This window comes from Desmodus rotundus, chromosome 5, assembly GCF_022682495.2.
Source record: "Desmodus rotundus isolate HL8 chromosome 5, HLdesRot8A.1, whole genome shotgun sequence".
In the NCBI taxonomy this organism is placed as follows: domain Eukaryota; kingdom Metazoa; phylum Chordata; class Mammalia; order Chiroptera; family Phyllostomidae; genus Desmodus; species Desmodus rotundus.
This window is the reverse complement of record NC_071391.1, coordinates 50,394,392-50,422,178: the sequence shown is the minus strand read 5'-3', so window position 1 is coordinate 50,422,178 and position 27,787 is coordinate 50,394,392. Positions and strand designations below refer to the sequence as shown.

Genomic DNA, 27,787 nt, shown 5'->3' with positions numbered 1-27,787 from the left:
GATGTGAGATGGTACGATGCCTCTGATGAAATGAAGCGGGTGCACGCACTGAACAAGGAGTCACGTTGGGGCAGGGTGGTGTGAGATGATGAGAGATTTCCTCATGCTATCAGAAAGGCATGCAATTTAAAACTTTTTAATTATTTCCGAGATAAGTGGGGTGGGGGAACCTATTGGGCCAAATGGATTGTACATGATGAAGATAAAAGCCTGGCACTTTATAAAGGTCTGGTGTTAGGAAATCAGTATAGATAGGTATTTCTTTAGTTAAACATATAGCTTCATTCTTAGTCCTGTGTACAAATGTCCATGGGAACATTCATCTCTTCCATCCCTCCCTTGAAAAGGAGGGAAAAGGAGAGAAGACTGCTGCAAATAAGTTGTTTTGGGTTAGTGGTATTAACTGATCTCACAATGAACTGAAACCTAAAGCCACTTGCGCCAACTTTTTCATCTCATGTTCCTCACCGTTTTCCTGCCGACTACTAGTTCATGTAATTTCTCTTTCGCGTCTGCAGGAATTCTTTTTTTTCTAGCTACCTACAGACTTTTTTTCCTCACTCCCTCTCTCCACATCTCTCCTTATTGTCTTGATGTGCCGGGTGCTGTGAACCCAGTGATGAAAAGGGCAGGTGGTTCTGGCGCTTATACTCATGGAGAGAGGAGGAAGAGGAGGTAGATGATAGATATTTATGAAGTGAGACTATAAAGATAACTAGTGAAAGGACAAAGCCAGCGCCATTTGCTGTCGTGGCACCATTTGCTGAGCAGGCCTATGACCTTGTTAAACATGACTGCCATTTTACTCTTGTGAGCTAATGTCCTCAGGACTGGAAATTACTGGAAAGCAAGAGCAGGTCTAACTGCCTCCCACAGCCACGGGCAAAAGGTAACTTTGGAGCAAACTGCAACTAATGCAAAACCACCCAAAACCTCCTGTTATACCTCCCCCAACAGCCCAGGGGCCACAGGGCAGCACCCCCCCCCCCCTTTTTAATCCAATTATAATCCAGTAAAAGTTTAAACCCCCCATCCCTCAAGGCTTTCCCTCTCTTGGGAAAGTAAAATAAAAACTTTGCTTTCTGTAATTTTTTCTCATTGTGAATTCTTGTACAGCCCACGTCACTGACCACCCTAATTAAGACCATATGACGTCAAAGAGGCTGGCCTTATTTTCTTTCTATTTTTTTTTTTCTGTGCATACTTAGTTCTTGTTTTCTCTTAATTATTAGCATTTGGGATAAATTTAAAACTAGTGTTGCAGCTAATGTGCTTGATTTTCTGCTTTATTTAAATACTAAAATTGCAAGATAATTTTTTTCCATTAATTTGTTTAACGTGGATGAAATTGGTTCTAGTGGGGTAGCTGGACAATTACAGCTTGGCTTAGGTTTCAGTAGGACACAGCCCCCTTTTGCAGTTCGAGCACTTCCTAAGATAATGCTTCACATTTTGTATGACAGCGCTTGCTTTTGCCATCTAAAGCACAGCATTTCTCAAACTTTTTTTTCATGGTCATACCCCTAAAGAGAAAAATTTAATTTAAAATTTTCTCTCTAGTAAGAGAAATAAAATACTAAGGAGTTAAGATTTTGTCAGAAAGCATTAAGATGTGGAAAACCATAAACCCTTATCTGAGATTTTTTTTTGCCTTCCTTAAGGACCAGTTTTTGCCTCCAAGGCAAAAGCAATTTGGAAGTGGAGCAACTTTTTCAAAAGTTTTAAGTATGAGAATGGATGGGAAAATAGTGCTGATGGTTGCACAATGTTGTGAATGTAATTAATGCTACTGAAATGTACACTTAAAATGGTTTTAACAAATTTTATATTGTGTATTTTATCACAACTAAAATTAATCATGAACGTCATTGATTTGTATACTTTAAGTGGATGAAGTGTATGTTATGTGAATTATGTTTCAATAAAGCTTTTGGGGAAATGAAAGAATGGATTGGGAGGAGTAGTAATAGTGTTTCTGTTGCTAAGGCACCTATTAGCTGGATACGTTTTAGAAATGGATAGTGTCTCAGTACATAGGCAAGATCAAAACTCAGATACAGAGCTGTACAGAAAGGGTGGTTTGATTCGTAAGTTAGGTCTTCTGAATTAATCCTCTCTCATTTTGATATTTAAAGAAACATTAGAAAGAGCCCTGAATTAGTAGAGGTTGAGAGGTCTGGGCTCTTGGTGGCCTCTATTTGATCTTGGGCCATTCACATCATATCTTAGTTGCTAAGTTTTACAGTATATCAGAGTGTGAATTAGATTCTTGCTTTTAGTTAAAAAAATTAATATCCTGTGATTAACTGTTGTTATTATAAGGCAAATGAATACCTCATTCAATATGTAGACATAAAATATTGACACTAAGAGATGGAGGACTTGGATCATCTATTACAACTCCATTTGTGGATGAGAATATTGAGGTTTGCACCTTTTTCTACTGTCTAGTGTTTTTCATAATACACATACCATCTCGCTGCATAATGAGGTTCTGGTCAACGACAGACTGCGTATATAACAGTGGTCCTATAAGACTACGATGAATCTGAAAAATTCCTGTTGCCTAGTAATGTAGCTGTCATATAGTGCAACTAAGTACACAAATATCATTGTGTTATAGTGGCCTATGGCATTTAGTACAGTAACATGCTGTACATGTTTGTTACTTAGAAGCTATAGGGGAAGGGATTTGTTACTCCAAAATAATATCTATTTGGCATAAGGATTATTTTAAGGCTGGTTAATTTTAACAGAGCACAGACATGGGAGAAGTTCTGAAAACCAAATAGATGTTACCCTTTGTAAAATACTGTTTATAAGGGAAATGTACATTTGTAGGGGTGTCTCCCTTACTATACCTGAAAGAAGGGATGGCCTTATTTCTGCAAAGTCTTATCAGTGCAGAAGATCAAGACTTAAATCTTAATAACAACCTTACCCTTGTTTACTGTGCTTTTCCAGGTAACCTCCCTTAATTGGCTCCCCCTTCCCTCAACATGTTTTGTCTTTAGCTGAAGATGGTATTTTAAGTGGTGGCTTCATCCAATTTGGAGAGTTACTCTCATTTTCCTGGGTCTCTTCCATATGTACGTGATGTATCATGTTTTTAAACTTTGTGTGTTTTTTTTCTTCTTTTAATCTGTCTTTTATTGCAAGGATGTTCTAGCCAAGAACCCAAAGGGCTAGAGGGAAAATTGTTTTTCTTCCCCTACAGAGCAGTAGTCTTTTTTTTTTTTTAAAGTATATTTCATTGATTGTGCTATCAACAGTTGTCCCACATTTTTTCTCCCCTTTATTCCCCTCTACCCTGCATCCCCCCTCCCACCAGCATTCCTCCCCCCTTAGTTCATGTCCATGAGTCATACATGTAAGTTCTTTGGCTTCTCCATTTCTTATACTATTCTTTTTTTATTTTTTTTTAAAGATTTTATTTATTTTTAGGCAGAGGGGAAGGGAGGGAGAAAGAGAGGGAGAAAAAAACATCAATGTGTGATTGCCTCTCATTTGCCTCCTACTGGGGACCTGGCCCGCAACCCAGGCATGTGCCCTGACTGTGAATCGGCCTGGCGATCCTTTGGTTCACAGGCTGGTGCTCACTCCACCGAGCCACACCACCCAGGGCCCTGTACTTAACCTCTGTCTATTTTGTACCTACCATTTATGCTTCTCATTCCCTCTACCTTTTCTCATGTTCTTCTTCCTCCCCCTCCCTGCTGATAACCCTCCGTGTGATCCCATTTCTGCGATTCTGTTCCTGTTCTAGTTATTTGCGTAGTTTGTTTTTGTTTTTGTTTTAGATTCAGTTGTTAATAGTTGTGAGTCTGTTGACATTTTACTGTTCATAGTTTTGATCTTCTTTTTCTTAGGTCCCTTTAACATTTCATATAATAAGTGTTTGGTGATGATGAACACCTTTAACTTGATCTTATCTGGGAAGCACTTTATCTGCCCTTCCATTCTAATGATAGCTTGGCTGGATAGAGTAATCTAGTGGTAGGTCCTTGCTTTTCATGACTTTGAATACTTCTTTCCAGCCCCTTTTTGCCTAAGTTTTCTTTTGAGATGAATCAGCTGACAGTCTTATGGGAAATCCTTCGCAGGTAACTGTTTCATCTTGCTGCTTTTAAGATTCTCTCCTCTTTAATCTTGGGTAATGTAGTTAAGATGTGCCTTGGTGTGTGCTTCCTTGGGTCCAACTTCTTTGGGACTCTGGGCTTCCTGGACTTCCTGGAAGTCTTATTTCCTTTGCCAGATAGGGGAAGTTCTCCATTAGTTTTTCAAGTAAGTTTTCAATTTCTTGCTCTTCCTCCGTCTTCTCCTTCTGGCACCCCTACGATTCAGATATTGGAACATTTAAAGTTGTACCAGAGGTTCCTAAAAGCCTCTCCTCAGTTTTTTGAATTACCGTTTCTTCATTCTGTTCTGGTTGAATGTTTATTTATTCCTTCTGGTCCAAAGTGTTGGTTTGAGTCCCGGATTCCTTCCCTTCACCGTGAGTTCCCTGTACATTTCTCTTCATTTCACTTAGCATAGCCTTCACTTTTTCCTCCATTTTGTGACCACAGCCAACCATTTCTGTGAGCATCCTTATTACCAGTGTTCTGAACTCTGCATCTGATAGGTTGGCTATCTCTCCCTCACTTAGTTCTTTTTCTGGAGTTTTGATATGTTCTTTTGTTTGGGCCATATTTCTTTGTCTTGGCACACTGTTATGTCGTAAGGGGCGTAGCCTTAGGTGTTCACTAGGGTGGGGCAACCCCAGTCTCCTCATTGTGGTGCTGTATGTTGGGGGGTGGTCAGAGAGGGAACAGTGCTGCTCGTTTGGCTCTTGGCAGTTTTCAGTCACTTCCACTGCTTCCCACAAGCAAATTGGGCCCTTCTGGTGCTGATTCCCCGGGGGAGGGGGCATAGTTTTGTATACATTCTAGGACCCTGTGGTTCTCTCCATGAAGCCCTCCTGTGAGACTGGGAGTCTCTCCTACTGCAACAACCCCCACAGATTTTTACAGCCAGAGTTTTCTGAGCCTTTCTTTTCCTGCACTGGAACCCTGAGTTGTGCGGTCTGTCTTGCCCCGCAGTTGTTCCTCCCGGTTTATACACATGCAAATGTGAGGCTGCCAGCAACCGTCTTGCCCACCTGGCCCTCCAGCCGCCCTCTTGCTGAGTGTCCTCTGTGAGTGACCAGCTGCCCATTAGAGCAGTAGTCTTGAGCCATTTCTTAGTTTATCAGAAAACATTAGGGTGATTGATTAAATGAACTGTTGGAAGATAAGGTATGTAAGTGCATAATTATTTTAAGGATCAAGTGGCCTGTGGAACCAGTTTCATTAGTGATAAAACTGCCTCCTACAACAGAATTTGTAACACCTTGGTGGTAAATAAAAGCTTATTGTAAACTTATCTTCAAATCACTGTATCTAAAATCAATGCTCTTTTATCAATGGCCCACTTAAAATCAACTGTTTTATGAGCATATCTTCTCTTATAAGCATAGAGGAAGTTTAAGCAAAATACTTTATTAAGAAATGAGAAGAATCAGGTCATTTAGTTGTGACCTGCAGTAAATTTCTACCATTTAAAAAGGATTGTGAATAACAAGACTAGGATTGCAGAAACAGCAGCATTCTTGAGGTTTGGTGCTAGAAAGATGCTTAGAAAAATGTCAAAATACAGAACATCTTTGGGTGATTGGATCAGCAGTGTAGCCTGGTATTCTACCTCTTTCTGCTGCTTCGTACCCACATCATTTGCCAGGCACTTCTTGAATTCAGAAAGCCTCTGACCTTTTCTTCTGCTTCAGAATCTTTCACCTCCTAAGGCTTTATGAAACAGGTCTGTTAAAGGTTATGTATCAAATCTGTCATGTGAAAAGGTAGAGACCTTGGTTCATTTGGGATCAAACCTGTATTTTTCAGAGTGACATGAAGTTGGTTAATAGATAATTTTTTAGAAGGATGTTAACAATTGCCTAACGTTCCGGAAATGAAACTACGTATTTAGAAAATGTTTCAGGTAATAAGTGAATTTGAAGATTCTCTGTATATTTTAGAAAATTATCATGTGTTTTAAAAATATGATTGATAATTTTCAGTTTCACTATCCAAAACCATAGCCACTTGCCCTGTGTGACTACTGAAGTCTAAATTGGTTAAAAATAAATAAAATTAAAAGTTTAGTTCCAGAGTTTTATTAGCTATATATCAAGTGCTCAGTAGTCACATGTAACTAGTAGCTAAACTAGCTATTGCATTGGAAAGTGAATATATAGAATATTTCCTTTATCATAGCATGGCCTATTGAATATACAGCATTGTTTTCAGAAGTACAGTGAGCTTTCTGTATCTACAGGTTCTACATTTGGGATTCAACTAACTGCTGATGGACAATATATATTTTTTTAATGTTAATTGTTGCTGATATGTACTATGTAATTAGGCCTCCAGTGGTTGAGTATGTGCTGAGCTTCATGTACAGGCTTTTTATTGTCATTATTTCCTAAACAATACGGTATAAGAACTATTTCCTTGGCATTTACATTGTATTGGGTATTATAAGTAATATAAAGTATAGAGGAGGGTATGCATAAGTTATATACAAATACAATTCCATTTTATAAAAGGAATTTGAGCATCTGTGGATTTTGGTATCCCAGGAGTCCTAGATCTAATGGCCCATGGATACTAAGGGATGACTGTGCAAAGTATGGGAATTTTAATATTTTCAATTTAACTATAATGTCGATTAATCTTTCTATTGACAATTTTGCCCATTTATTATTAGTTGACAAAACATTGAGAGCTACTAGTGTCCATAAAGGTTATCAGCTTATCAGTTCTATTTGTAACTACAAGTATAATAAATTGGGTGTTAACTAGCCCACTAATGGGGCTTCCGGCCAAGATAGACACGTAGGTAGACACACTGCCTCCTCGCGCAACCAAAAGAAGATCAACAATTTAAAAACAAAAAACAACCACAACTGTCAGAAAATCGAACTGTATGGAAGTCCAACAACCAAGGAAATAAAGAAGAAACATTCATCCAGACTGGTAGGAGGGGCTGAGACGCACGGGGTGGGTGGGCACATCATAATTACTTTACCCAAGATGAAACAGAAGGAGAGAATCTTAGAAGCAGCAAGACAAAAGAACACAGTTACCTACAAAGGACTTCCCATAAGACTGTCAGCTGATTTCTCAAAGGAGACCTTACAGGCAAGAAGGGGCTGGAAAGAAGTATTCCAAGTCATGAAAGGCAAGGACCTACATCCAAGATTGCTCTATCCAGCAAAGCTTTCATTTAGAATGGAAGGGCAGATAAAGTGCTTCTCAGATAAGGTCAAGTTCAAGGAGTTCATCATCACCAAGCCCTTATTATATGAAATATTAAAGGGATTTATCTAAGAAAAAGAAGATAAAAAAATATGAACAGTAAAAATGACAGCAAACTCACAGTTACTAACAACCACACCTAAAACAAAAACAAAAGCAAACAAAGCAAACAACTAGAACAGGACCAGAACCACAGAAATGGAGATCACATGGAGGGTTATCAATAGGGGAGTGGGATGGGGAGAGAGGGGGGAAAGGTACAGAGAATAAGTAGCATAAATGGTAGGTAGAAAATAGACAGGGAGGATAAGAATAGTATAGGAAATGTGGAAGCCAAGGAACTTGTGTGACCCATGGACATGAACTATAGGGGGAGAATGAAGGAGGGAGGAGGTGGGCAGGATGGAGTGGAGTGAACCGGGGGAAATGGGACAACTGTAATAGCATAATCAATAAATATATTAAAAAAAATAACCCCCATCCCCCCAAAATTGGATGTTAACTAGATTTATTATGATAAATATTTCACAATATATGCAAATATTGAATCATGTTGTACACTTGAAATAAATGTAATGTTATATATCAGTTATACCTCAAAAACATAAGTAAATTGTGGATTATAAGTTTTTTTTGAAATATTCTAACCCTGTATGATGGATGCAGTACTGTAGCCACTAGCCATATGTAGCTCTTGCACACTTGAAATATGGCTGGTGTGATTTGAGATGTGCTATAAGTGTAAAGTGCACAATATATTTTGAATGCTTAGTATCAAAAAAGCATGTCAAATGGATGAAAGGGGTCCTAAGGCACAAACTCCCAGTTAGGAAGTCAGGCAGTCATGGTGGTTAAATGTAACAGCATGGTGACTGCAGTTGCAGTGTATTGCATATCTGCGAGTTGCTAAGAGAATAGATTTTTTTTAATATATTTATTGATTATGCTATTACAGTTGTCCCATTTCCCCCCCCCACTCCACTCCATCCCGCCCACCCCCCTCCCTCCCACATCCCCCCCCCCCCCATAGTTCATGTCCATGGGTCATACTTATAAGTTGTTTAAGAGAATAGATTTTAAAAGCTCTCATCACAAGAAAGTTTTTGTTATTATGTTAGGTGACAGATGTTAACTATACTCATTGTGGTGATCATCTCTACATACACATATCAAATCATATTGTACACCTGAAACTAACATGTTATATGTGATTCACATTTCAATTAAAAAATAAATTTTAAAAATAGGTAAAAAATGTAAAATATAAAATTTTAAATGTGGATCATACATTGAAATACATAGTGTTAAGTAAAATACATTATTAAAATTCATTTTGACCTCTTTTGCCTTCATGAATGAACTACTAGAAAATTTAAAGTCATGTAGCTCATCTTATTTTCTATTGGACAGTGCTCTGCAAGAGCCAGTGCTCTAACAAGCAGTGTATAATCTATCACTACCTGCCAAAATCAATAATGGCTACATTGTAAAGTGAGATGAAAGGCATTTGTTGAAAAATAGTTGCAGTTGTATCAACTTTGTTCTAATTTCATGTATCTTTGTGATATGGAGGACATGCCCAAACAATGCAAAGCTTTTAGGCAACTCCTAAATGAGTGATAAACACAGTATTAATACTATGGGCATTCCAAGGACAGAACTTGCTGAAATCGTTGGAAAGCTATCTCACAGACTAGAGGTTTTTATTTACCAGAAATTGAAAGATGTATATCTCTCAAGTGAGCAGAAAGCAGTAAGCTGGAGGGTTTGAACAAAGCTGAGATAGGTAATGAACTGGGTATACTTCGTGGATGGTTTCAGACCAGAATGATTTGAATCAAGGATTTCAGTGTAGAAATGAGAGAGGAGGATTGCAGAGTTAGGTTGATAACTGAATTTGGGAACTCTGAGGCAATGGGGGAAAAGTCTGGTTGAGTTTATATAGGTATTTAGGGTCCATACAAATATTTGTGAACTGGAAAGAGACATGAAAGCAGCATTTTTGGAGGATTGGTTTTGTTACAGGAGATTGTCCATAACTTTTTCTGAAGTGAGAAGGTACAGTGGTACCGCAGAGAAATTGGAAATAGGGAACAGGTTTGTGATATAGGAAGCTAGAAGTTTTAAGACTTTAGTGTTTGGGGAAAAGTGAAAAGAAGAAATCAAAACTGATCAACAACAGAAATAAAAATAAAGGTGTTTAGCTGTGTATAATGTTTTGCAGTTTTGAAACTGTGAGATAGCTAGTGCCCCCCTTATTACAGATGAGGAGTTTGAGGTTCGGTGTTCAGAGAACCTGACCACAATCATAGTCTCCTTGTATTGGGTGCTGGAGTTGAGGATTGAGCCTGGTCTTTTTCTTACTAGTGTATTATCTTTGGCATCTACTTCATTTTCGAGGCCAGTGCCTCAGGTTTTCTTGCCTCTTTATCACTTAAGTTTTATTATTTGTTTCCTGAACATTTCTCAAATCTGCCTACTTCTCTCTGTACCACCTGTACCTTAATTCAAGTGACTCTCATCTTTCTTGACTGATACTTTCCTGAATTTACATCTAATCTCTACCCTGTACCCCCACCTCCTAAAACAAACAAGCAAATAAAAGCAATCTGTTGTCTTAAAATTCACTCATTGAGATCTTTCTAAGTCACAAAGCGCTCTTTTGCCTTCATTTTTAAACAAAATGGAAACTTCTCAGCCCAGCCTTCCTTATAAGGCTGTTCATGACCATGTCCTTTTTCTGGGTTCATGCCTCCAGGTCATGATCACTTTGTTTTTCAGATTTTTGCATCTGCAGTTAACTCTAAGCAGTGTCCTTCCCCCTTTCTCCACTCCCCCCTCAACCCCATACTTCAAGTCTTGGCTTAGTATAATTGTCTGTTTATTGGTCTATAGCCACCCCTCCTAGTTCCTCCCCTTACATCCAACTCACCCATGGTCCTACCCCCCTAAGAAGGCTCACTTATGTAGGCCTATGAAGGGTAGAGACTATTTGTTGATTACTGATAGTTGACCCACAATAAGTTTTTGAATGGCTCAGTGTTTTTATACCTAAGGGTCATTTCAAGTTGAAAGTAGCTTTAGTGGAGAATAAAGAGTCTGAAAGAATAACTGAAAAAAATTAGTCCATCATTTCCCCCAACTGTACCAGAGCACTTGTATCCTACAAGATACTGTGTTTCACCAAAAACATTCCATGATCAAATATATTAGGAAGTGCTGCAAATTATGTCCTTATCTTGAGTATTCACAATGCTCACAGGAAACAGTCTCTAAGTCCTGAGGTCAAAAAGAAATTTTTTTTTTAATCTAGCATTTTCCTCAAGTATTTGATTATGGAATCTTATAGATAGTATAAATACGATTTCTCTTAGGTTACTAACGATATTTGGTATTTGGGAAATGCTAAACTTGACTGGCATGTGTCTTCCATTTCCCATCGGTCTAATACAATTAAACAATATAATCAGATCATACCCAAGGGATATTTGGAGAACCCCAGTTGTTTATAGTTAGAAGAGAGAATCTGAGGGAAGATACAGCAATCTTCAAATATTTTAAGGTTCCAGTAGGAGAAGAAAGTGTAAGACAGTAAGAGGAAGAACCAGGGTGAAAGGCAGATTTTGATTTTTGTGAAAGGGTAACTTTCTAATAATGAGAACTTTCGAAGGTAAGTAAATTTTTTTGTTCTTGAAGGTTGTCAATCATGTGTAAGGATGGCATAGAGTTTAGCACAATACGTAAGGGATAGATTGGAAGAGTAGTTTTCTTAAAGTTTGAGAACTGTGGACTATTTCCGAGCTATCAACCAGCTTGGAATGTATGGTCCTTGATTCCTTTTATTGATTCTAGAGAGGTGGGGAAGGAGGGAGAAAGAGAGGAAGGAAAACATTGATGTGTAGGAAACATTGATTGGATACCTCTTGCATGTGCCCAGACTGGGTTCTGAACCCACAACCCCGGCAAGTGCCTTTACCAGGTTTCTAACCCGTGACTGTTCAGTTTGCAGGGCGATGCCCAAGCAACTGAGCCACACCAGCCAGTCCTGTTCCTTGATTCCTTTTTAATTCTGTGAATTTATGTTGGTCTGCAGTCCTAGTAAAGAAACCAAATATGTGTTATGGGAAATGAACTACAAAGTTAACTACTTTTACTTGATGGGTTTTTTTTTTTAATAGACTTTATTTCTTAGAGCAGTTTTGGCTGCATAGGGTAGCTTTAAAATTGAATACAAAGTACAGAGTTCTCATATACTCTCTTCCCCTCACATGTACAATTTCCCCCACTGTCCACACCCTGCACCTCAGTGATAACATTTGTTACAATCAATTGACACTTCAAGGCTCACCTAAAAGGCTATAGTTTCCTACTTGATGGTGTTTTGAAAGAAAACGGGAATATACCTACTTATCTCTAAGTAGTTTTTAGTTGTTTCTTGCCTTAGTTTAGTCTTTTCTGATTCAGAGATATAAAAAATAGATAAAATCAACATCTTTTGAAAAATTACTCAGTGTTGTGGAAAAGTTCTTTTTCTATAATTTTCATGTTTACAGATTTTTTTGTTTTGCTGGCTAACTGTATTTTTTTATTCCTTTTAAGTACCAAAAGAATTGGTGGAGCTCCATTTGAAGTTGATGAGGAAGATTGGCAAATCTGTTACAGCAGACAGATGGGAAAAATACTTGATTAAGGTAAATATTTGTAAATTGCCTTCTCTATTACTGAAATATTACTCCGCTTAGCATAAGTTTATGTTATGCTTTATAATAATCTTAACTTTTAAAACAGTCCACTAAAAGTTGCAAAAGTGACTTAGAAATTCATATGATTACTATCAGTATGGATTCTTTTTGGAAGAGTACTAAGTAAATAGTCTTAATGTTCTAAAGTTAGATTTCAGAGATGTGTCTCTTTTGTGCCTAATACTGTGCTTAGTGCTTCTCATATCTTCTCTCATTTAATCCTTAAAATCATCCTGATCAAATCAAGTAAGTTACAGATAAGGCCCAAGAAAGTCTTCATTCCCTTGGGATCACACAATATATGGAGACAGCCAGAATTTGCCGCTTACTTAAAATGTCCAAAGAAGTATGAGGCGCTTCTAAGTTACCAAGTAGGCCAAACCTATCCTTAATGAGAACAACCTAAGTAATCAGAAAATGGTTGTTTCAGGTTAAATTCTATTAAAGGCAAGGCCATTCAGGAAAAATTACCTGGAATTTCATCCATACTTTTAAGAACCACAGTTTTTGGAAGCCTAAGCTGATGTTTGTGCCTATATTCATGATGTCCTCTGGGGGTGCTTGGAAATCTGTAACATACCAGGATATTAAGTTACATTTTTAGGTGATTGAAAAATCATGTAATGTACTTGACTTTAAAAAAAGATATATGTTTATGTATACATGTATTTTCATATCTGCTCTTTTTGGTGGGGGAATGTATATGATTCCAGAGTGCTATGCAAAGAAGAAACAAGAGTTGCTTGTTTTTATTATAAAAATCATATTTGCTCTTCCAATTATCTTTACTGTATAACACACCACTCCAAACTAAGTGACAGAAAACAATAATTATATTAGACAGTTCACTGATTCTCTGGGTCAGGAATTTGGAACGGTCATTTTCACCATATTCTGTTGGTTGAACCAGCCACAATTGTCCCCAGATTCAGTAAGAGGAAATATACACTCTAAACTCTGAGTGGTAGTAGTGCCCTTTTTTTCATTCAGCAACTGATTTTTTTATTGTATTTTTTCCGTTAACCATTTATTCCCCTTATACCCCCTCCCACTTCCACCTACCCTTCTCCTCCCACACTACTTGTGTCTTAACTTTGGAAAAACTCAATATGAAATATTGCGATATTTTTGCACAAGTGCGAAGCATTGCAAAGATGGCTCAGCATTTCAAAAACGCATTGCTATGGGATTTTCTAAAATCCTGGTTAACTAATGTTTAAGTATCTGAAATATATTAAACTGTGAATGATAGTTGAAGAACTTTTTAGCAATTTGAAGTGCTTTTTAAAATACTAATGAAGTTGTTGTTTTGCCTTTAATAAAATACTTATTAATGATTAAGAATCAAGGTCCTGGAACTTGGAAAGAGATGGTAGAAATTCAGGACACAGATTATTACATTTTTAAAGGATGCGGTTCCTTGTGAATAGATCTGTTTATTAAAGTGGGTTTGTTTTTTTCCCATTTCCTTAAAATGGAGGTAGAAATATCCAGTATAACAATTACAGTTATACTCTTAACAAACGTTAGGGCCGTGGATAATCTACTTCACCGCTTGTATCTTAGTTTTTTGTAAAATGTGAGAAATGGAATGCGATGATTTTACAAACCCCTTCAGTTACATGGTCATAACCAAAGGTTCTGGCTCTTTTTTTTTTTTCAATTGAGATATATTCACCCTTTGAAAGTATACAGTTCAGTGGGGTTTTATAAAGTATATTCACAAGGTTACACAATCATCACTATCTAAAGCAAAATATTTTCATCACTCCAAAAAGAAACCCTGTAGCCATTAAAATTACTCCCTCTTTCCTGAGTCCTTAGCAATCACTAGTCTATGGATTTGCCTATTCTGGATGTTTCATATAAATAGAATCATATAATATGCTGCCCTTTTTGTCTGGCTTCTTTCAGTTAGCATGTTTTTAAGGTTTATTTGTGTTGTGTCATGTATCAGAACTTTGTTTTTTATGCTTGAATAATATTCCATTGAATGTATGGATAATACCACATTTGTCCACTTAACAGTATATGATATTTGGCTTGTTTTCATATTTTAGCTATTGTGAATAGTGCTGCTGTGAACATTTATGTACAGGTTTTGGGGTAGACACGTGGTTTCAATTCTTTTGAGTATGTATCTAGAGTGTAATTGCTGGGTTATATGATAATTCTATGTTTAACTTTCTGACAAACTGCTAGAATGTTTTTCTAAGCAACTGCACCATTTAATGTTTCCATTAGGAATATATGAGAATTCTGACTTATCCACAGTCCTCACTAACACTTCCTATGTGTTGTTAATTGTTTGGCTTTAACTGTGCAGGTGGATATGAAGTGTTATATAATACATTCTGGACTTTTTTTATATATCCCTTACCAGATATATGATTTGCAAGTAATTTCTCCCATTTTGTATGTTGACTTTTCACTTTCTATGTAATGCCCTCTGGTGCATAAAAGTTTTAATTTTGATGAAGTCCAGTTTATTTTTTCTTTTATGCCTAGTGCTTTGGCATCATATATAAGAAGCCATTGCCCAACCCAAGGACATGAAGATTTAATCCTCTGTTTTGTTCTAAGAGTATTGTAGTTTTAGCTCTTATATTTAGATCTATGATGCATTTATTTTACTTTATTTATTTTATTTTTTTAATATATCTTATTGATTATGCTATTACAGTTGTCCCTTTTCCCCCCTTCACTCTACTTCATCCTGCACACTCCCTCCCTCCCCCATTTCTCCCCTATAGTTCATGTCCATGGGTCATATATATAAGTTCTTTGGTTTCTACATTTCCTATACTATTCTTCCCTCCCACTGTCTATTTTCTACCTGCCATTTATGCTGCTTATTCTCTGTATATTTTCCCCCTCTCTCCCCCTCCCATTCCCCTGCTGATAACCCCCCATGTGATCTCCATTTCTGTGGTTCTGTTCCTGTTCTAGTTGTTTGCTTAGTTTGCTTTTGTTTTGGTTTTAGGTGTGGTTGTTAATAACTGTGATTGTTAATTTGCTGTCATTTTTACTGTTCCTATTTTTTATCTTTTTCTTAGATAAATCCCTTTAATATTTCATATAATAAGGGCTTGGTGATGATGAACTCCTTGAACTTGACCTTATCTGAGAAGCACTTTATCTGCCTTTCCATTCTAAATGAAAGCTTTGCTGGATAGAGCAATCTTGCATGTAGGTCCTTGCCTTTCATGACTTGGAATACTTCTTTCCAGCCCCTTCTTGCCTGTAAGGTCTCCTTTGAGAAATCAGCTGACAGTCTTATGGGAATTCCTTTGTAGGTAACTGTGTTCTTTTGTCTTGCTGCTTCTAAGATTCTCTCCTTATCTTTAATCTTGGGGAATGTAATTATGATGTGCCTTGGTGTGTTCCTCCTTGGGTCCCGCTTCTTTGGGACTCTCTGAGCTTCCTGGACTTCCTGGAAGTCTCTTTCCTTTGCCAGATTAGGGAAGTTCTCCTTCATTATTTGTTCAAATAAGTTTTCAACGTTTTGTTCTTCCTCTTCTCCTCTGGTACACCTATGATTCAGATATTGGAACGTTTCAAGATGTCCTGGAGGTTCCTAAGCCTCTCCTCATTTTTCTGAATTCTTGTTGCTTCATTTTCTGGTTGGATGTGTCTTCTGGTCCACAATGTTGATTTGAGTTCCAGTTTCCTTCCTATCACTATTGGTTCCCTGTACATTTTCCTTTGTTTCTCTTAGCATAGCCTTTATTTTTTCATCTAATTTGCGACCAAATTCAACCAGTTCTGTGAGCTCTGATTACCAGTGTTTTGAACTGTGCATCTGAAAGGTTGGCTATCTCTTCGTTGCTTAGTTGTATTTTTTCTGGAGCTTTGATCTGTTCTTTCATTTGGGCCTCGTTTTTTTTTTTTTTTTTTTTTTTGTCTTGGTGGCCTGTTGCATAAAGGGGCGGAGCTTTAGGTGTTCATCAGGGCAGGGCAACCCACATAGCTGCGCTGTGATGTTGTATGTGGGGGAGAGGCCGAGAGGGAGCAATGGCACTTGCTCCACTCTCTGCCAGTTTTCAGTCACTCCCTCCGCTACCCAAATTCAAATTGGGCCCCTCTGGTGCTGGTTCCCGAGTGGGTGGGTTTGTGTGTGTTCTAGGACCCTGTGGGTCTCTCCAGCGAACTCTCCTGTGAGGCTGGGAGTTTCTCCCTCTGCTGCCTCAACCCTGACAGGTGTTTTCAGTCAGAGGTTTGAGGCTTTATTTCCCCGCGCTCGAGCCCTGGGTTGCGCGGTCTGTCACCAGTCCACCAGTGGCTGCCTCACCGGCCAGCTACAGCTTTGCCCGTCCCACTCTGCAATCTGCCACCTCCCTCGTCCCACCAGCTGCCGCCTTCCCGCGATTCCTCTCTGCCCCTCCTACCGATCTGGATGAATGTTTCTTTATCTCCTTGGTGGTCGGACTTCCATACAGTTTGATTTTCTGTCAGTTTTGGTTGGTTTTTGTTTTTAAGTTGTTGTTGTCCTTCTTTTGGTTGTGCAAGGAGGCACGGTGTGTCTACCTATGCCTCCATCTTGGCCGGAAGTTCCTATGATGCATTTTAAGTTAGTATTTGTATATGCTGTGAGATCAGGGTCCAACTACATTCTTTCATATGTGGATATCCAGTCATTCATTACCATTTGTTGGTAAGACTCTGTTCCCCATTGTATTGCCTTGAATCTTTGTAGAGAGTCAGTTAACTATACATGTGAGTCTGAAGTCTTTATTCTGTTGACTTATATGTCATTCTTTATGCCAGTACTATATTCTCTTATTACTGTAGCTTTGTGGTAAATGTTGAAATTGTTAATCTTTTTCAAGATTGTTTTGGTCATTCTGTATCACTTGCATTTCCTTATGTGTTTGAGATACGTGTGTCAATTTCTGCAAAAATTCCAGCCAGGTTGGGGTAGGGATTATGTATTATGTATAGATAAAGTTGGGCAGTATTGACTTCTTAACAAAAGTGAGCCTTCTGACCCATGAAAACAAGTTGCCTTTTAAAGTATTTAGGTCTTTAATTCCTTTCAAAAAGGATTTGTAGTTTTCTGAGTCCAGTCATGTACTTCTTTTGTTCAGTTAATTCCTTAGTATTTTGTTGTTTTGGTGCTATTGTAAATGGAACTGTTCTTAATTTAATTTTCAGATCACTCGTTTGCATTGTGTAGAAATACCACTAATTTTTGTATATTGACCTTGTTTGTGTTGTGCAACTTAGCCGAACTCATTAGTCCAAATAGTTTTCTTGAGTGTGGATTTTTAAGACTGTATATAGAAGAATATGTCATGTGCAAATATAGATAGTCTTACTTCACACTCTCCAATCTGGATGCCCTCATTTCTATTCCTTGCACAGTTACTCTAACTAGGGGTCCTTGGTGATGGATGGAAGTGGTGAGAGCAGACATCCTTGTTGTGATCCTGATCCTAGGGGAAAATGTTCAGTCTTTAACATTCAGTGTGACATTAGCCAAGGAGTTTTTATAGGTACCCTTTAGCAGATTGAGGAAATTCTCCTTTCCTAGTTTGTTGAGTGTTTTTGTTATGACACATATGGGCTTTTGTCAGATGTTTTTATCTGCATCTATTGATAATAGTGTGGTTTTTGTTCTCTATTATTATGGTATATATTACATTGATTAATTTTTATATGTTGAAACTTGCAGTCCTGCAAGTGAAACCCTCTCAATTATGGGCCATAATTTTTTCTATATGCTAGACTTGGTTTGTTTATTTATTTTTGAGGTTTTTTGTCCCTGTATTCATAAGGGATATTTGATGTTTTATTTGTTGTTTTCTGTTTTTGAGATGTCTTTGTCCAGTTTTGGTATTTGGGTAACACTTGGCCTCATAGAATGAGTTGAGAAATGTTTCCTCCTCTTTCATTTTTTTGCCATTGTTTGTGAAGCATTAGTGTTAATTCTTTAAACATTTAATAGAATTTAGCGGTGAAGCCATCAGGGCTTGAGCTTTTGCTTTTTTTTTTTTTTCTTTTGATTAGATTTATTAGGGTGACATTGGCTAATAAAACTATGTAGATTTCAAGTGTACAGTTCTATAATGCATCATCTGTATAGTGCATTTTGTATCTACCACCCAAAGTCAAATCTTCTGTCACCATGTATTTGACCTCCTTTCCCTTTAACTGCCTTCCCTCCATCCCCTTCCCCTCTGGTAACCACCATACTGTTGGTGCTTGTCTGTCGTGTTCGTTTATTTATTGCTTTCAGTTTTCTATCCCACAGATGAGTGAGATCATATTGTTCTTGACTTTTTCATCTGACATATTTTGCTTAGCATGATATTCTCAAGATCCGTCCATGTTGTTGCAAACAGAAGTATTTAATATTTTCTTGTGGCTGAATAATACTGCATTATGTATGTACAACATCTTCTTCATCCAGTCATCTGTGGAAGGACACTTTGGTTGTCTCCATGTCTTGGCTACTGTGAATAGTGCTGCAGTGAACATTGGGTGCATATATCTTTGCAAATAAATGTTATCGAGATTTTTGGGTAGATACCCAGAAGAGAGATTCCTGGGTCATACGGTAACTCTGTTCTTAATTTTTTGAGGAACTGCCATTCTGTTTTTCATAGTGGTTGTACTAGTTTACATTCCCACCAGCCGTGAATGACGGTTCCATTTTCTCCACAACCTCTCCCACACTTGCTTTTATTTGTCTCATTAATAATAGCCATTCTACCAGGTGTGAAGTGGTATCTCATTGTAGTTTTGATTTGCATTTACATAATAGCTAGTGGGATTGAGCGTCTTTTTGTACATCTGTTGGCCATTTGTATGTCTTCTTGGGAGAAGTGTCTGCTCAGGTCCTCTGCCCATTTTTTAATTGGATTGTTTGTTTGGTGTTGAGTTGTTACAAGTTCTTCCTATATTTTTGATTTTAACCCCTAGTCAGACCTGTTGTTGCAAACGTCGTCTCCTGTTTGGTTGGTTGCCTTTTTGTTTGGTTGGCAATTTCTTGTGCTATGCAGAAGCTTTTTAGTTTGATATAGTTCCATTCATTTAATTTTGCCTTTACTTCCCTTGCCTCTGGGGTCAAATTAATAAAATCCTCTCTAAGACCATGGTCCATAAGTTTAGTATCTGTGTTTTCTTGTATGTAATTTATTGTTTCAGGTCTTGCATTTAGGTGTTTGGTCCATTTTGAATTAATTTTTGTGTATGGAGACAAATAGTCTAGTTAGCTAAGAATCCACAGCCGCTGAAGTTACCAGATTTTCATCCACCTATTTAGTAGACATTTTCTGATGCTCTGTAAAGGACTTGGTAAGGTACTGCAGGGAATATATGAGACACATGTTTATGAGTCTGGAGTACAGAAAAGAAAGAAAACCACAGAATGCACACAAGTAAAAATGCCAATGTTTTTAAGTGCAGCGTGGTTTCAGGATAAAGCAGTTTTGGGGGGTATGCAAATAGACTTAAAATTTTCTCATCTTTTCAATGTTTGTGGTACAGCTTATGACTGGTAAAAGTTAAGTATTGATCTCTTTCCTTCCTTCTAAAGAATAATGCTTAGGAAAAGAATGTGAAAGATATAAGTAGACCAAAATGGTATGGTAGGAAGTATTCGACATGAAAGCATGCTTAGAGAAATGGGCGTCACTCAGTGTTGGGGAAGGCATTTAGAAAAGCTGATAGGGGTTGTAGGGTAGGCAGAAGTTTGACCTTTATGGTCTTTGCTCCTTGGTGTTACATTCATGAATATGTTATATGGCTAAGGAGGCTTTATAGCTGTAATTAAATTTATAAATCAGTTGACCTTAAGATAGGGAGATTATTCTGAATTATCCAAATGGGCCCAATGTAAATTACATGAGCCCTTAAAAGCAGAAGAAGTATGCAGAAGAAGTGAGAGATACTTGAAGTGTTAGAAGGACTCACCACACTGGCCGGCTTGAAAATGGAGAGACATAGGGAAAACATGAGAAGGAAATGAATTCCGCCAACAATCTGAATGATTTTGGGAGTAGTTTTTTACCCTGCCAAATCCTTGCTAGCGCCTTTGTGAGACTATAAGCAGAGAACCCTGACAAATTGAGCTATACAGGACTTCTCACCTACAGAAACTATGAGATAGTAAATGGGTGTTGTTTTAAGATGCTAAATTTGTAGTATTTTATTACAAAGCAATAGAAAACTAATACAGATTTATTCTGTTAATGAGGGCTTTATAATTTGGTGAAAAAACTCACCAATGATTGGCAGTTTCCAAAAATTCCTTGCCATTTTCATCAGAATGTGCTGTTTTTCTAAAAAAAATATAAATAGAGTCATGAAGTTCTCAAGATCACTGCATTTAATTATTTACTCTAAACCTAACCTGATGTTAACCATTAAACAAATTTTCTTATTGGTACTAGATGAGATTTGTTAGCTGGAATGACTTAGAGACTTTTGGTGTTAGAAAATTTGGGCTCCATTCTTGGATCTGTATCCCTGTTGATCTCAGGAAACTTTATCTCCCTTGTTTGAACCCAAGTTGATTCATCTGTAAAACTGACAAAATGCAATCTTATCAAATGGAGAAACTAACGTTCATCTTGCAGAATTATGAGAATTCAATGAAATAATATATGAAATTCACTCCAAATGGCATCTGACATATTGGCTTCAAGAGTAAACGTATTCTTGAAGATACTGTTGAAGCTTACATTATTCCCTAATTTTTAAGGCACAGAAAAGATACTATTAAGATAATTTTTTTAATAGAGGACTTTAAAAAAGGACTCTTTTTTTAATAGAGTCCTACCACACCACAGGACTTTATCATCTCTCGCCTGAATATTCACCTTCTAATTGGTCTCTCAGCTTTCAGTGTACACTCTTCTACTGCCTTCTTTTGAACACAAAGTTTTAAAAGTAACATATCACTTTCGGAATTATTTGGTGTTCTCTTTCACTTAAAACTCTAAACTCTGTCATAGCATTCAGTGTTCTTACTAGTTAAGTCTCTTCTCTTCAGCCACATCTAATGACATTCTCTCCTGTGTACCCTGCTGATACTCTACGCCACTCATAGAACATGCTGTCTTTCATTCTGCAGAGTTTTTGTACATGCTATTAATCTTCTGCCTGGAATGCATTCCCACCAACTTGTTTTCCTGGCAAACTTCTTTGTCCTTTAGATCTCAGCTGAAGTATTATTTTCTCCTTGAGGTCTTCTCCTAGGAAGATGTTCCTTCATGGGTTTATGTGTAACTCCATTAAAGAAACTCTAATAGTTCTTATATTGAATGTTTACTATGTACCAGGTCCTGTGTTTAATTCTTCCCTTATATAAGTCACCTTTGAAATAGTTACTATTCTCATTTTATGCAGAAGGAAATTGATTTTGACAAACTAAATGACTTGTCCAGTCTCACATTGCTAGAAATGGCAGAACCAGCATTCAAGCCCATGACTTTGTGAATCCAATGCTTCGAAATACCACTTATATTGCCCCTTTACATTTGCCTTTCTTATAGGTTGTAAGCATCTTGAATGCCTTTTTTTTTTAATCTTTATGCATCGTTATTAGATGAAATAATCATTCAGATATGTCCAACCAGTGGGCCACGTGCAGCCCAGGATGGCTATGAATGTGGCCCTACACAAAATCTTAAATTTACTTAAAACCTTTTTTTCCTCATCAGTTTTCGTTACTGTTTGTGTATTTAATGTGTGGTCCAAGACAATTCTTCCAGTGTGGCCTAGAGATGCCAAAAGGTTGGACACCCTTGATTAGTTTTCTTGACTGCTAATAAGCTTACCTCTGTATTTACTTCTTAGTTGTACTCATTAGCTATATTAGCTGGTTTTCTGATGGAAATTTTTACCTTCCCTGTTACATGGCTCTTGGTCTTTTTATCTTTCTCTTTGTGGCACCATTTTATGTATGTATTACAGAGAGCTGTTATTTTCTGTTAGAAGTCAGTGGAACGTATCCATATTTTGCCTGTATAATGTGCTCCTGTGTGTAACGCATACCCATGTTTTTGGCCCAAACTTTCAGGAAAAAAATCTTCTGTTGTAATTTTTTAAATTCAGTTATTTGTTTATTTGTATTTAGATACTTGTATCTTGTATTATAAAGGAATTTTAGCATTTATTTTTGAACACATTATGGTGTAAGAAATTTTATGTAACAAATAATTACAGAACACAAGGACAGATACAAGGTACAAGAAATTTTAAAAAGAATTAAAAACATTTTTATAGATATAAAATTGCTACTACCCATGTATAATGCACATCCTTATTTTTCCCTCAAAAATTTGGGCAAAAATGTGCATATTATACATGACAAAATACGGTAATTAATATAAAATTCTGTTTGAATCCAGAGCAAATATCTACCATTTGTTAAGCCTTGTTCCTTGGCTCATGGCAGATGTTACCAGTCTCAGCTTTTCCTGCTAAGCATAGACTTAGCAGACTACACTTCTACCACAAATTAGCATTGACATCTGTTTGTCATCTTTTGTTAGTGTCTCCCTAAAACAGATGAACCAAGAACTATAGAATGAGTAGAAGTTTGATAAGAAATTACCAGTCACTTAGCTTCATTGTAATATAAAGTACTTAGAGAGAGTGGCAGTGAGTGGCGGCCTAGGGGTCATTTGAAAGAACGTTATTGTGATAATCCAGCTGAGCAGTAAAGACACCTGAATTACAGTTTTGGTAATAGGGATAGAAAAGACAGTGGATGTGAGAGCTATTTCAAAGGCAGAATCAGTAAGTCCATGTAACTAATAAGAGAGGAAAAATGAGAGGTGTCTAGCAGCTCAACCAAGGGCATTTACTGTTTTGCTGTGTCCTGTACTTGCCAACATACATTCTCCAATGCAACCCAGAATGTAAAGGGACCTGCAAACCTAGCTGGCAAGTTTTTTACTTCTAAGGTAGAATTAACTTCCTAGAATAAAGAACCCCAGTGAATGGAAATTTCAACTAGCACTTCTGCTGGGGCCTGTTATCCCCCTGGCCTGGTCGAATAGGCCTTAGCCTTATCAAGTTTCATGTTTCTTTTACTTGGTCAGTCACAAAGAAATTTCTCTGCCAATAAACTCTCATATTTACACGAAACTCCTTTATTTCCTGTGGTTGTTAATGATAATAGATTCCACATGAGCGACTTCAGACACCTTAGCCAGGGAAAATGAATCCCACCATGTTAATAAGTACCTGCCTTCAACGAATTCAGTACTGGTGCCCCTGCTTTTCTACTGCCCTGCCTCCTGCCCATAAAAGGCCTTGGAAAGAAATGGAAAGCCAGTTTTTAATAAATTGTTCTTTAAAAGAAATCAAACTTGATTCCTTTAGCCTCAGAATAATTTCTAAGAGACAGATGGTAATACATTATTGCTGTTTTTCTTTGATTTTTTCAGTGCATGCCACACAATTATTTAGAGACAGTCTTTCAAAGAAAAAGAATACTATCATATTGAATGTTACTGATTTTAAAGGGCTCTTGATTTCAAGAAATTTAAAATATAAAACTAAATATGCTTCTTAGAATACGCAAGGAGTATTTGCTGGGCTCAGCACTTGAGGGATAATGGCATTCAGTAGAACACAATCTAAGGTACCTGTTCTGGGGTGTTTCTGTACCCCTCAATAGAAAATGACTTCATTCATTTGTCCCTCAAAAGTAAAGGGAAGATAGGGGGTAATCTTTGTCTCTTGGTCTCTAGTAACATGTTTAGAAATCTGAAGGTGAGTAAGTTTGCCAGTAGATGGCCTTAAGCGAAATGGCAATTTCAAAAGGAACCGTTGCTTTTACTCATTAGGAAGTCTTAAGGGCCCTCTTTTATCATTTGTTCCTTTGGTCATATTTTGACAAGGATTAGATAGTTCTCTATTGCTATATATATTTTTCAGAAGTAAACTAAGGTTATCTTTAATACTTAGTTGCCTTGTTATAGTCATTTTTTCTTTTTTGTTGATATAATTGGTAGGACATAAAATATGCCATATTAAAGTATATTTGTTATTGATTTTTAATGTATTCATTATGTTATACGACTATGACCACTAATTTTAGAACACCTCGATCACCCCGAAAAGAAACTCGGTACCCAGTAGCAACAGCCCTAATCACAACACCTGTCCCCATTCCCCTGGCAACTAATCTACTTTCTGTCTCTAGGGACTTGACTGTTTTGGACATTTCTAATATATGGAATCATAAAATATGTGGCCTTTATGTTGGACTTCTTAGCCTAATGGTTTTAAGATGTATCCATATTGTAACATGCTGTCATTTATTTCATTCCTTTTTATTGCCAAGTACTATTATTCATTGTTTGGATTATACCACATTTTATTTATTTATCCATCAGTTGATGATCACTTTGTTTTTGTCACTTCTTGGCTATTATGAGTAGTGCTCCTATGGACATTAGTGTACTGGCTTTTGCATGGCCATGAATTTTCTTTTCTGTTATGTATATACCTTGAAATGTAGTCGCCAGGTCATATGATAATTTTATGTTTAATTTTTTGAGGAATTGCCAGACTTCATCATAGCTGCTGTATCATTTCACATTCACACAAGCAATTTATGAACCTTTTAACTGCTCCAAAATTTGATAATGGTAACAGCTAATATTTGAGAGCTTACTACATACTAGGTCTAATGCTGTTTATATACATTATCATTTTATGAATAATACCACCAGGTCATGGAGAATTAAGTAATTCCCAAGGTCACCTAGATAGTGGACACTGAAACAACACTATAAAATGAATACTGAGTGCTTTATATGTTGGAAAGCATTTTTACATAAATTTAACTTTGTAAAATGTTTCTTAAAGAGTATCATTTACTCTGTGCAGCCATAATTTACCATCATACATGCATGTGGTGGTATAGAAAGAACACTGGATTTTTAACAGGGCAAAACTTGAAATCTGCTAATTACTAGGTGTATAAGATTAATTTAGTTACTAAACTCTCAGCAGAGTGCCTGTCAAATACTTGGAACCCAGCAAATGTGCTATTTAAATATTAATTAATATCAGAAGCAGTTTTAAGGAACATTTTTGCTTCTGTGGCTGGAATTCCTTTGGAAAGTGACGGCAACTTATGCCAAATTATTCATACTTGTGGATATGGAAATGTTAGGTTGCATTTTCTGTAGTTTTCTGTTGAACTCCTATGTGACTTCAGGGGGTTCAGTGAATGGTTTTGTTTTTGTTTTTGTTTTTAATCCTCACCCGAGGATGTGTTTATTGATGAGAGAGAGACAGACACACAGACAGACAGACATCCGATGTGAGAGAGAAACATCCATCAGTTGCCTCCCGTACACGCCCCGACTGGGGATGGATCCCGCAACCTTTAGGTGTATGGGGGACGTGCTCCAGCCAACTGAGCCACCCAGCCAGGGCCAGTGAATGTTTTTTGATAATAATATACTTGAAGGCTTTTACAAAGAGAAACAAGCAGTAATTCCTTAATTATGGCTGGGAAACCTGTTGCGAAAGTGTCCTTGGTAAACTTCAGGAACCTGCTCCTCTCTCCAGGTTTTTTTCACATGTGCACACCCTTGTATTGGTCATGACCTTTCAGTTATGTACTCGGAAGTACTGCTCCTTCATAGGCAAAATTACTTACCTAGTAAACATACATAAGATTCTAATGGCAGTGTCTTTTGAAAGCAGTTACATAAAAATAGCAATTTAAAGTTACTTCGCATTGCTTGAGATAAGCAGATAAGCCTGGGAAGTAAAAATAGAACATCCTAACTAAAAGTTCTTAGGTATAAAAACTTTAGGAACACATTAAAAGGAATTAGATTAATGATGTGTACATCTCTTGATTCTTGTCTTAGTTGAAAATGAGAGGATGGAGTATTGAGTACTTATTCTAGTATTTTTAAAGCTTTTTTTGATTAATAGTATGAAAATACATATTTGTTGAAATTTAACAACTTGTAAAAAATGCAGTACTTTACCTCATACCATATGCAAAAAATTAACTCAAAATGAATCAATAACCCAAATAAACATGCTAAAACCTCTTAGAATAAAATTAGGGATAAATCGCCTTTAAGCTGGTGGCTCAGTTGGTTGGAGCGTCATCCTGTAAACCGAAAGGTCACTGTCTTGATTCCTGGTCAGGGCACCTGCCTAGGTTGCGTGTTCAATCTCTGGTCTGGGTGCATATGGAAGGCAGCTGATCGACGTTTCTCTCTCACATCTCTCTCTCTCTCTCAAATCAGTAAGCATGTCCTTGGGTGAGGATTGAAAAAATAGGGATAAATCTTGATAACCTTGGATAAAATTTAATATCTAGACTATATAAGGAACTCCCAAAACTCAAAAACAAAAAGACAACTCAATTTAAAAATGAGCAAAAATTTTGAGTAGATATTTCTCCAGAGATATCAAATGCAAATCAAAACTACAGGGAGATACCACTTTATACCTAATAGGATGGCTATATTTTTAAGAAAAGGAAAATATTAAGTGTTGGTAAGGTTGTAGAGATACTGAACGCCTCATATGTTACTGATGGGAATGCAAAGTGGTGCAGTTGCTGTGAAGAAGCTTGGCAGTTTCTCAAAAAGCTAAATGTAGAATTGCCATAGGACCCAGTAATTCCACATCTTGCTATATAGTCAAAAGAATTGAAAACATATTTCTATGTTAGTGTTTATTGCAACATAATTTATAATTGCCAAAAGGTTGAAACAAACCAAGTGTCCATCAATGGATAAATAAACAAAATGTGGTATATTCATATAATGGAATATATTTCATCTCTAAAAACCAATGAAGTTCTTACATGTGCTACAACATGACTAAACCTTGAAAACTTATGCTACATGAAGGAAAACAGGCACAAAAGGACAAATGCAGGATTATTTTACTTACATGAACTACCTAGAATAGGCAGATTCATAGAGACATAAAAGTAGATTATAGATTACCAGGTGCTGCAGGGCGGGAGGAGAATGGGGAGTTGTTATTGCTTGATGGTTAAAGAGTTTCTGTTTGGGTGATAAAAAAGTTTTGGAAATAAAAGGTGGTAATGGTTATACAACATTGTGGATGTACTTAATGCTGCTGAATTGTGCTCTTAATGGTTAAAATGGCAAAATTTATTATATATTTTTCCACAATAACATTTATAAAAATACAACAGGGAGCTTTCTCTAAATCTAGCAGTAATCTTAGCTTCAATATACTCACTGTAGTATTGGATACAGAGCACAATAAGGAAAGCCATGTAGTATAACATAGGGTTAATTACCTAGAAAATGAAAGTAGGACATTAAATCGATCACCAATGATTTTATTGAAGTTTTGGACACATTTACTTATATATGTGAAACAAAAGTGTCACGAAACAATGTTCATGTACAGTTTGAAGAACATTGACCTACTTCCTACCAGTTCTCAATTCCTTCTCTTCTTGTGTTCGCTTGGTTCTTAAGGTGATTTTCTTAGAACCCTTTTCAGGTTTGCATTTATATAAGGCAGCTGTGGCACAGTGAGTTATCTGATAGGCATCTCTTTTATCTCATCTCTTTTACTAGCAACAAAAACCTCCATTTTACAGATGAAGATCCTGAAATTCATAGAGGTAATTGACTCAACTCGGGATAACACTGATGATAGGGAGAGCCAGGATCGACTCTCAACTATTTGATACTAAAGCCTAATTGCTCTTTATATCTAGATAGAGTG

The 27,787-nt window shown here is 37.0% G+C and overlaps 1 protein-coding gene across 4 annotated transcripts in view; it reads left to right on the top strand.

Moving 5' to 3' along the window:
* Positions 1-27,787, top strand: part of RSF1 (remodeling and spacing factor 1) — a 115,728-nt gene that overhangs the window by 25,102 nt on the left and 62,839 nt on the right. For all 4 annotated transcript variants that reach the window (XM_045181854.3, XM_045181855.3, XM_024572741.4 and 1 more), the window contains exon 2: positions 11,934-12,025. In XM_045181854.3, the coding sequence (XP_045037789.2) occupies positions 11,934-12,025 (92 nt within the window). The remainder of the gene's footprint in view (positions 1-11,933; positions 12,026-27,787) is intronic.